Source organism: Apium graveolens, chromosome 4, assembly GCF_009905375.1.
Source record: "Apium graveolens cultivar Ventura chromosome 4, ASM990537v1, whole genome shotgun sequence".
Taxonomy (NCBI): Eukaryota; Viridiplantae; Streptophyta; class Magnoliopsida; order Apiales; family Apiaceae; genus Apium; species Apium graveolens.
Window position 1 is genome coordinate 279,269,746 of NC_133650.1, and position 11,548 is coordinate 279,281,293.

At 34.2% G+C, this 11,548-nt stretch overlaps 1 protein-coding gene across 1 annotated transcript; it reads right to left on the reverse strand.

Moving 5' to 3' along the window:
• Positions 1–4,662: 4,662 nt before the first annotated feature.
• LOC141721057 (plant cysteine oxidase 4-like) lies at positions 4,663–10,423 on the reverse strand. The gene is made up of 6 exons (XM_074523795.1): positions 10,270–10,423; positions 9,774–10,051; positions 8,517–8,662; positions 8,237–8,384; positions 5,197–5,400; positions 4,663–5,050 (listed from the first exon to the last, which is right to left on the reverse strand). Exons 2-6 carry the CDS (start codon positions 9,871–9,873, stop codon positions 4,932–4,934), a joined length of 717 nt encoding a protein of 238 aa, XP_074379896.1. The 5' UTR covers positions 9,874–10,051; positions 10,270–10,423; the 3' UTR covers positions 4,663–4,931.
• Positions 10,424–11,548: the final 1,125 nt, after the last annotated feature.

Consider the following 11,548-nt stretch of genomic DNA (forward strand, 5'->3'; position numbering starts at 1 on the left):
TAGTCTTGATATTTGGCAGGAAGCTTGGTGTTTCTAACTGGTCGTGTAGAAATAATATGAGAAGGAGATGAAGGCACTTCAACAGAAACATTAGTCTCAGAAGGATAAAGCACAACAAAAGGAGTATCAGCTTCATGAGTTGAACAAAGATCAGGAAATAATGACTGAGACTCTGAACTGGGGGCAGAAGATATTGTGTGAAAAGGAAAGATATTCTCAACAAAAATAACATCTCTTGAAACATAACATTTCTTAGTAGTCAGATCCATTACTCGATAACCTTTCTGAGCAATTGTATAGCCAAGAAAGACACATCTTAATCCTCTAGGATTAAGTTTATCAGAAAGACTAGTGATATCAGTAATATAGCAAAGACACCCAAATACTTTGAGTTGCTGATAATCTGGAACTTTGTTACAAAGAAGCTCATAAGGACTTTTAAAGTTTAACTGCTGAGTTGGTAATAAATTGATCAAATGAACAGCTGTTAACAGGGCATCTCCCCAAAAGTGTTTAGGTAGAGAGGCTTGAAGATGTAAAGACCTTGCAACATTCAACAAATGTTGATGTTTTCTCTCCACTACCCCATTTTGTTGGGGAGTGTGAGGACATGTTGTTTGATGGATAATACCAGCAGATTTAAAAAATGATTGAAGGATCTGATTAGTGAATTCAGTCCCATTGTCAGACCTTACAATCTTAATATGAATTTTAAATTGAGTAACAACATATTGAACAAAAGACTGAATCAGAGTAGGCACTTGAGTTTTACTAGAAAGAAGGAAAACCCAAGTACATTTTGAGTATTCTTCTACAATTGTAAGAAATTGAGTGCAATTGCCATGAGTACATTTCTTGTAAGGTCCCCAAAGATCACAGTGAATTAAGTCAAACAAGGAGTACTTGCCTCTATCACTATTAAGAAAAGGAAGTCTGTGATGTTTGGCTCTAAGACAAACATCACAAGTACTAAACAAAGAAGATTGAATAGTAGGTAATACATTTATTTTGTTTAAAACTATAGCTGCAGGATGTCCCATTCTGTTGTGCCAAAGTTGGGCTTCAACAGATGGTTCAGAGTGTAATCTGGAAACGGATAGAGAAGTGGATGATGACACGGAGGTGAATGTAGATGATGAATGAAACTGATAGAGTCCGTCAATTACTTTACCAATCTCGACCATCCTCTTCAGGGAATGGTCCTGTAAAAAACAGGCATAATTTGAGAAGTTCACAGAAAAGGATGAGTTTGCAGTAAGTCTAGATATGGAGATTAAATTGCAATGAAATGAAGGAACGCACAAAACATGAGATAGGAGAAGATCAGGTGTAAGTTGCACATCACTAACATGGGTGATAGGTACGGTGTCACCATTAGGTAGATGTAAAGCTGAAACTAAGGGTTTAACATTAACTAAGAAAGAGATATTAGCTACAATATGGTCTGTAGCACCAGAGTCGAGAATCCAACAATGTTGTAATGATGTATGCACAGTATAAGCAGTAGGAGTAGAAGATACACTGTGACTAGTACCTGAGAGATAAGAGCTAGAAGCATTAGTATTCCAAGGATTAGATGTCTTCATGCTTTGTTGGATAAGCCTGATAATTTGATCACATTGAGCTTCAGAGAATACATCCTTGGGCTGTGAGTCAGGAGTAGTCCTATCCTCCTGATTATGAAGTGATTTAGAAGTCACATTAGATGCTCGTTTAGTTGTAGATGTACCACCAAACTGTTTGAGTCTCGGCTTAGGTTTTTCATGTAGCCTGTGCCACTCTGGATAACCATGAAGGAAGAAGCATTTATCCTTAGAATGCCCCTGATTCTGACAGTACTCACATGTTTCAGCATCTGTAGAATAAGTCTTCTTAGCGGACTGTTGATTGGCAAATCGATTCTTGACACTAGCCAATTTGACATTCATGGCTAAGCTGTCAACAGTAGAGCTGTTAGAAGGACTTCCTCTCTGACTTTCTTCTTGCAGTAACAGAGAATAAGCTTGGCTTAAAGTAGGTAAAGGTTGAAGCATGAGAATCTGGCCTCTAGTAGCAGTGTATGCATCATTGAGTCCCATCAGAAATTGACTGAGACTATTCAGTTTCTCATAAGCATCCAATTTAGCAGTAACACCACAATTGCAGGTGTTTGAAGCACATGTACACTTTGGTAATGGAGACAATGAATTAAGCTCATCAGTTAGAGTTCTACACTTCGTAAAGTAGGCAGTTATAGACATAGCACCCTGAGTCAACGAAGTTAACTCTTTCTTAAGCTGAAATATGCGAGGAACATTTCCTTGAGTAAAACAAACCGCTAAATCCTCCCAAATTTCTCTCGCAGTACCAAAATAGACAACACTGTCACGAATCTCAGTAGATATTGAATTAAGTAGCCAAGAAAGTACCATATCATTGCAACGATTCCAGAACGGAAATAACGGAGAAGACTCAACAGGTGTAGGTATTGTTCCATCAATCAGACCTAACTTATTCTTGGCAGATAGAGCTAATCTAACAGATCGACTTCATTGATGATAGTTATGAACATTAAGAGATTGAGTAACCAGTGCGATACCTGGATTATCGGAGCTCTGAAGAAACAAAGGATGATACGCATCAATAACATTTGTAGATTGAGTGTTGGTTTGATTACCAGATTGAGTAGATGACGAAGCCGCCATTGTTGTGCGTAGATTTGAGGCAACAGCAGCGGAATAAGACTTTCAAGTCATAAAATGTGAAGAACAACGATGAGATGATTGGAATTGCAAGAGCAATCACCTTTGATTATCTTTCAGTCGAGAAACCTAGGGTCACAGATTGTGATTTTGATGAAATTTCGATGAAATTGACACGAACAATTGCTAAATTTAGTGTAAATAAATGATGAATTCAAAGCGTGAAGATCGAATTAACGCTCTGATACCATGACAGAACTATTACACTAACAGTGAGATAGGAAATGAAGAAGATGACTAAGTATATTCAGAGCAACAAAACAACATGATTCTATATGAAGCCTACATCTCACTAGAGACTTACAGAATACTGCAAAAAATGTTATCTAACTAACTAGAGAGAGAAAGAGTCATTATATATTGAAATCCTGACTATCTCTACTAATCTGTAAGCCCTGTAAGACAGCTGTATCACTTGCTGACTAAGCTGATGTATCTGACGTGTCATCTGTGGTATCACATAGAGTAACAGTATATGTTCTCGATTAAATTTCCCACATCTTGAGGTGTTTTGAAAATTTATCACCGAAGTACCTGGAGTTGTTTTGTGCAATACTTTGGAGTCTATGGTCTCATAGAAATAAGGTGGTCTGGAAGAATCATTTTTAAAATCCGACATCAACTGTGAATAGTGCGAGTACCATTCTCTTTCAGCTGTAACAGGTGCATGCAGCTCAGTTTATTTATGTCCCTTTTAATCAGCGGGAATGTATAATAGTCTGGCAAATATCAAGTCCGGACTAGTTTACTTGTATTGTTTACTCCCTTTCAAAGCTCCTTTGGCTGTCATTTGAGACGAAAATGGAGTTTTTGTTGCGGAATATGGAGGAAATTTATGGGGTGTTTATTGTTCCAAAAATAGCGAAGGCTATGCCTTTTAGAGAGGCTTTATCTTGGCTAAAGAAGTTGATAATTAATAATATTTTTATTAAACTGAATTCTCTTTATGTAATTCAGGCTTTCCGAAATAACTCAAATGACACATCTTTTCTGGGTTCTATCATTGGAGATTGTTGCAGTCTTGTAAAGGATTTAAAATTCTACTTCGTTTACTTTACAAACGATTAACGCAATTTACTTTATTAGAAGATCAACGAATATAGCTGCTCATACTTTAGCTAGGATAACTAATTCAAATTTTGATCGTGAGGAATGCTTCTCATATACCAACCTTTCTTATTGATATTATTGTTTCTAATAATCAATAATACGTCTTTGTTTAGATTTTAAAAAAAATAAGATTTCCAACTTTTTAATATCTTTTCACGGTCATAAACTTCGGACGCAATACTATCGAGGTATTGATAAAAGCCTTGTAATGCAATGTTGATGTAACCTTCAACTACGTTGATAAATCTTTATTTGACCCAAATGGGCTCGTATATGAGAATAATTTTCGGAAACATGGATCAACAGTTCCCTGTCCTTTGCCTGCTTCGCGAGGGGATCACCTCTTATTAACGAGTACCATTCTGCCAATGGTACTAATTATGGAAATAGAAGGCTGTTGGGAACTATTTCAAAAAAAAACAAGTGAAGTACTAGTACTCTAGTACTAGTTCGATTAACGGAAGTCAAGTTGTGGACCAAATGATGTTACTTACCTTCCAATATGTATGTCATGTCATCTTTCTGTTGGGCCTGCGTGGTGCTTCAATCCACTTGGGCCTGATCAATGTAAAGGGAGTTGGGTTGAAGAAGAGATAATAAGTTCAATGAATCGATAAACTATTCGTCACAAATCGAGGGACCAAGTTTACTAAAAAGGAAAGGTGGATCGTCGTATGTGACAATCAAGTTGAAACATTAAATTCTTTGTTTTTCAGACGGTATTCATCAGTAGGTAAGTTGTCCGAGATTTCCCTTCATTCAGTGATTCAAAGAAAACAAGCTGAAATCAAAAGTCTAGAACAGGGCAACATCCACCGGAACACCAACAGAGTTGAATTACAGTCACAATAATTTCCAGACATCATTTTCAAACATCTAGTGTTCCACTTGCTTCAGCAATGATCACTGATTTGTAGATTGGAGAACATAGTCTCAATATTATGATATGTACAAACTCATATATGTCTACGCTACATCTCCAGCAAAAATAATATTTTTCTAAACTTATAAAACCCCGGTACTACTAGCAATACTGCCCTAAATAAAGGCTGCAGTTGACGCACGTTTGGATATGAATCATTATGGCTTAATAGCACGGCCCTTGTACTGCACTCTATTAACCACAAAGTCATCAGGAGGCTGAAACTCTTCCAACCAAGTGACCTCAATGACTGACAATCCATCCACTTCGAGATTAACTTCAATAAGAGAAAGAAGAGAATGAAAAGATAAATCATTTTAGATCTAATTCGTTATTTGAGATGATATGAGCACTTCCACTATTAAAAGATCAGATGGTACAAACAGGCTAACAGGAAGCAGCAACAAAAATAAGTTTGACTACCTGGTAGATCCCCTCTTGGGGACCTGCAAAAATAAGTACAATGCCGACCATCATCGGATGAGTAAGGAGGAGACTGTATGTCAAAGATAGCGCAAGGCGTTAACGCTTTAAAGCAATGTATGTTACCACCAGTAGTTGGATACAGAACTGTTGTTCCACAAGGTGCAATCATTTGACAATCTTTAACAAGCTTTGCAGGTTTCTCTGCAATTAACAATTTACAACTCTTGGTTAACAAGTTCAAAATATTGAATACAGAATTGGAACTATAACCCTGTATATATATAGTAACCAATCTGACGAGTGCCTTGACTGTAGGAAAACTAATTGATCCTTTTACTTAAATAAGTCAAGTAAAAATTTCCAGTGACAACATACAAAAAAGCAACTTCCACAAATTGCATTACTTTACATGCATACTTCAGGAATCAGGGTCAGGGAAGCACTTAAACCATATATTAAACAGGTAGACTGCAATGGTTCAAACTCTATTCACTGAAAAACAAAATTTTAGTATTTGAATTCTTAATACTGGTCCACAGTAACCTAGAAAAGTTTTGACTCATGATGTTGTTATACTAATATCTAACAACATTATAACAAACTAAGGTGAAACTAACAAGTTATACGTGTGGGGAAATGTTAAAATATTTAAAAATTTATTTTAAGTTTTTTAAGGACGCTTATAAATATTGATATATTGGATATATATGATCTATATGGGGACGCTCACAGTAAATTATATAATATGAATCAAATTGGTGCAGCAGACTGGGACGTCCTGAGTCATCAGCACAACAATATATTCGCATTGGTATGTGCTGAGTCACCAATATGATCTACAGAATATTATAGAGGTATTCTGTAATCTGTGCATTGATATCTTCCAGTTCTTGCCACTTTATGAACACTATCAAGTATCAATGGAGGTCATCATTCTCATTTAAAAACACAGCAAAAACAAAGAGGTTTCTATTTCTATGCTTCTCTACAGCTGTCACTGTTGCCACTTGTCACTAGTGATTGATAGTAGATAATGTTTCAAAATTTCTGGAATATTTAACAATGTGCCTCTGAAAATTCATAGTCGTGATTGCTCAGCATTTCCTCCTCGCAGCAGTAGAAGGAGAAAATCTGATTTAAGAGAAGTGCATGTCTCGTGCCTCGGCTTTCCCACTTAATTGTATTTTATGAAAGCATATTATTATGATTATCAATATTAACATTTTGGTGCAGTGGTCAAGTTCTTGGTTTCTCTAAGAGAGGTCAAGGGTTCAACTTTTTGATATATAGCTTAATTATAAGTACCAAATAAAAAGGAAAAAACAAAAATTAATTATACATTAAAATGTTGAATTGTAAGATAAACTTATTTAATTAAAAGCAGAATACAATTTGGGACTAATCACTTTCCTGAGCAAAAAATGATCATGAATAAGAACATGAAAAAAGAACCTTAAAATAACATTCAATTCAAAATTAAAGCTCCACAGTTCTAGTTTCGTTTAATTAATTTGAGTTGGAAACAACTGATACAAAATCTAGAACATTGGATGATTTAATATACTACATGATGTTGATTTTGATTTTATAATGAAATACATTTACAAGATAATAATAAATATGATGAATGTTAACAAATTGATAATCATAATAACATAATTTGAAAATAAAGTACTAAATATGCTTTCACAAAATATTGAAATTTTTGTTTGAAAAACATTTTTCTTTTACTTATTTTCCCTTTGTAATCCCCTCTCAGTTGCTGGTCCAAACAACAATAATAGTGATAACCTCGATTCTATTTGACTGAATGAACCTCAATAGAGAGAAGAAAAAAGAAGCTATATGGTATACACTTATAATCAGGTTGTTTGACGCTCAAATTGGGGAGGACTGTAGAAGGAAAAAGAGAGTGTTATACACTTATATCATCGTATAACACACTTTCTTCTCCTCTACAGTTCCTCCCAATCGTGAGTTAAACAAGCTGAGTATAAGACTATAAGTTATACTAGCTTGTTCAACTCATAAGAGAAGCTCTTCTCTGAAGCCAGTAAAGATTTGATTAAAATTCAGACATTCAGGCGATGCCAACATATCTTAAGGGAGTATATAAGCTTCCAAGTTCGGTGATCAGGGAAATCAATTCAGCTACAGCAACGTAATTCCGGGGTGATGCCTATAAAAGCAAAAAAATACATTGGCACAACTGAGAAGAAATGTGCACGCCAAATATTATAGGTGGAATGGGCTTTAAGGACCTGAAAATCTTTAACTATGCACTTCTGGGGAAACAAGTTTCGATGCTAGCACACAAGGAGAATACACTCCTTGGAAGAGCTTTAAAGGAATAAATTTCAATTTTTTGGGGAAAAGTATTATTAAATAGATTTATTGTTAAGAATTCTAGTGGAGTAAAAAATTAAATAATTAATAAAGTCCCTTACAAATTATATACAACATACATAGTCACTTATGATGACCTCCATTGCTAATTTATTTGTCCCAACAGTGTTATCTACATTCAATTGTCATGGAAAATTCAATGTTAAATATGATAAGTCATTAAAAAAGTGGTCAGGTCTTTGAAGTACTTACTCCTGAAGAGATACATATACTTGGTAATTATTGGTTTATTCAGTGTGATTGTATGAAAATGTCTGACAACAGAAAATTGGACGGAAAGGATCCACCCAATTATTGCAATTAATTTACACAAGTAAGAACAATAAACAAACATTATCACAAATCGACACGTATATAAACCTCAACGCCTCTGAAACACCCCGTGATGGATACTTGCTACTTTAAATGACAGATCAAATGATCTAGAGAGGAACAAGGTAGCGGCATATTTAGTAAAAAGATATCAATGTTGCCTTCTTAAAATTTTAAGTGACCATCTTGTTACCAGGAGGGAAATAGAAGCTTATATCAAATGAAATCAATGAACAGAACAGAGAAAGTGCACAGACTGAACATAACCTAGAAAATCAACTTAATATCTTATGAAGGTATCGTAGTATGAAAAGCACACCTGGTGATGGATCAGAAAAGCCTGGTATGTCAATCCAATCATATGATTTAACATGTAATGTACCATATAATAGCTTGCTTAGCACAGTCATTCCAGGATGATTATGAAGTGGGATGACAGAGGAAGGTGGCATGCAAAATATTCCCAGCTGTCAACAATTTCAGCATAATGCATCTCAGACAATATATAATTGCATATGGATATACTAACAATATGTATGAATATACTAACAATATGTATGTCCTAGCTCATTCAAAAAATTTATAAGAGTGACACTTACACTGAAGCTGTCACACTCATATATATGAATATATCTGATTGGTGGTGGTGGGGAATCCCACCCACTTGGTTGATTCACAGATCCTCTCAATCCACGAACTAATTGTGCCTCCTGCTCGAGACCAACATCGGAAGGCTTGATTTTATCTGAAACAAAATTGACCGTCAAAGAAGTAACGCGGCAGCATGACTGAGACTGGAGAAACAGTAAGAACCAAATTTAGATTAACTCTTTCAACTAGATCATTAGAGGAGTGTGAGTTATTATACTACTTAGGAATAGTACTATGGTTTTACAGCCTAGATAGTAGCACAATGCTGTGAAATATACAAGTTTATTCTCCACAATCAGAGCAAGTTCAATAGTGGTGCTAAAAGAGATGCTATATTTATAATATGGCACCCATGCAAAGTAAGCAACTCCAATGGAGTGCTAAACATGGATGCAAAATAGCAAAATGTTATACTTGGTGTTAAATGCAAGTATAGAAGTTGCTATAATTGTCACCTAATCATGCAAGTGGGACGATCAAAATTGGTAATTAAAGTATTCGTGTGTGATGACAAATATAATTGTGCTTTTAAAGATTAGGTAGTTGAAATATAGCTATATTTTGATAAGTTTGGTGCCATTTTAAAACTATGCATTGGAGCAAGAATTCTACTTTACATCAAAAATCACTTTTCGATTTCAAGATATAGCCATAGCTATACGTATTTTAACACCACCATTGGACTTGCTATTAGAATTGTTCCTGTACCAAAACTTTGGTCGAAGCAGCTGATCCAGTTCGCCACTTCAAAGTGGAATGGGTACATATTTAGGCATGGGTTCATTTTCCTTTCTTTTCTTTGAGTTTACACGAGGGGAGTCAGCAATTCTGCCATTTCGGCAACAACTTTTTATGTTGTTTACTCTTGACACACCAAAGGAGAACTAGGGCTACCAACTCCTTTAGCTACAAGTGGTGATTACTGGTTAGATACCATTGTTGTTTCATATAGGAAAAGAAACTTACTACGAGATTAATTTGGTAGTGAAAAGGCAATACCGTAACTCCGCAAGTAGTGCAATTAGTAGAAGACAGCTACGGGTGGAATTGTCAAAGTGAACATATAAATGGAACAAATTCAATAGTCCAGATGCTTTCTAGCATGGAGCGAACTTACACAACAAATATTTATATGCTCCATATTAAAATCCATATGCAAAACTTGATTAAAAAATTGAATATCTAGAAGATGAGTGTTTTGCTACCTAGCATGGCGCGAACTTTCTGGATGGCATCGTCCGATACAGGTCCATTAGTCGAAAGAGATGTTTTACACAAATTGTAGAGCTTCTGTACAGCTGGCATGGTGTAATATAACCAACAACAAACCTACCCCCAAGAAATTCCAACACTACAAGTAGTAATGAATGAGAAGGGTCCTCGAGTTCACAGAAGACCCTTCAACAAAATCATAGATTTGACCCGGAAAAGTAGTATCCACACAGCAATTAACCGTTGGCCTTAAACATGATCTCAGAGTCACCTAATGAGCAAGCAAAATCATAACACTCTTGAATCTTTTGCCAAATCAATATAAAAAATTGAAAGAAACAGTTATCTTCGAGCTGAGTCAAGATATAAAATAAAGTGATTGCTTAGTGATTAAGCGGTCAATGAACTAACAATTGGAGGATGTAAAATTGAAAAACAGGAAAAAGTGAATATGCATAAGTAAAGATGAAAGGAAGGTGGAGTACATACCTGAAGATGGAGAGATGGGGTGTAAAGCAGAGAGAGAGAGTTTAGGCAATTTAGACGTAAACAGGCAAAGATTCACTGTGTCCAGTTGTTCACCGACCACATTAATTTCTGCTACATGGTTCGCCGTACTTTTTAAAGTTATTTAAGAGTTTCTTAAATTTTTTACTCACATGGTACACGTATTTATTATCTGGGCGGCTGGGCCTCGTGTACTATTTGTCAGCCGGTCTCCCACCACTTGTCCAATTAGTTTTTCCCTGATTTTTGCTCTAAATAATAAAATATTATATTAACATAAAAAGTTATTATATTTATTAAATTAGAAAAACATTACACTTAATCAAAGAAAAAAAATCATATTTCATTTTATTAACTAAACAAAAATAAAAATATTTACTACTCCAAATTAATATATTATTCTCACAAATTCTCAATTAATACATCTCGAAAAGCGATTCTTTTATTTCTCATTTTTTAATATTGTCTAAACTAATATATAATATAATTTTGGGTTTTTCTGAAAAATACTCCAGACCAAAAATATTTTTGCAAAAAAAATGTGATTCTTTAAAAAAAATTTGCAAAAATAACTTTTTTACTTGCAAAAATACTATATTTTTATTTTTTTTGCAAAATACGGTTTTCTGCAACTCGAATAAACTAGATGCATCATTCGACGGTAACTCCATGCAACCCCGTACAACCTCAAATTTAACCAAAAAAATTTGATTCAACGCCTGCTTTATTTTGTTGATTTTAGTTGATTCCGTAATTTTGCAAAAAAAACATAAGATAATAAAATCGTAAAAAATTTAAAAACTTTAATTTTGATAATTTCTCTATAATTATTATATACTATATAAGTAAGCATAACAATGATCAATATAATTTAAAATTAACTAATATTTATATTTCTATAAAATCAATATATTAATTTCATATAGAAGAGATAAAAAATGGGCCTGTTTGGCTGCCCATAAAAAATGGGTTTATTCACTTATAAGTCTGTAAACGTAAGTAATTACCAATGAGTGCTTGTGAACTCAATTTATAAGTCAAATTTATAACTTATAAGCTAATAAGTTAAACATGAGTAACGACGTACTTTTTCTCAACTTATTTTGATTTTTTACTTTTTTATTAACTTTAATTTTAAAACTTATGTTTTTATATATTTTTCTAATTCTAAATTCACAAATTAATATAATTGTATTTTAAAATTATTTCTTTTAATTCATTTGAGTAAAAACAATTTTGACTTTTAAATAAAATTATTCAA

What these genes read in the sequence shown, in the direction of transcription:
- LOC141721057 (XM_074523795.1), bottom strand. Translation starts at nt 9,873, where the DNA reads ATGCCAGCTGTACAGAAGCTCTACAATTTGTGTAAAACATCTCTTTCG. An exon ending in GAAAGTTCGCGCCATGCTAG is followed by an intron (nt 8,663 to 9,773) that starts GTAGCAAAACAC and finishes ATTTTGTTTCAG; the next exon opens with ATAAAATCAAGCCTTCCGAT. An exon ending in CCCAAGAGGGGATCTACCAG is followed by an intron (nt 5,051 to 5,196) that starts GTAGTCAAACTT and finishes CTCTTATTGAAG; the next exon opens with TTAATCTCGAAGTGGATGGA.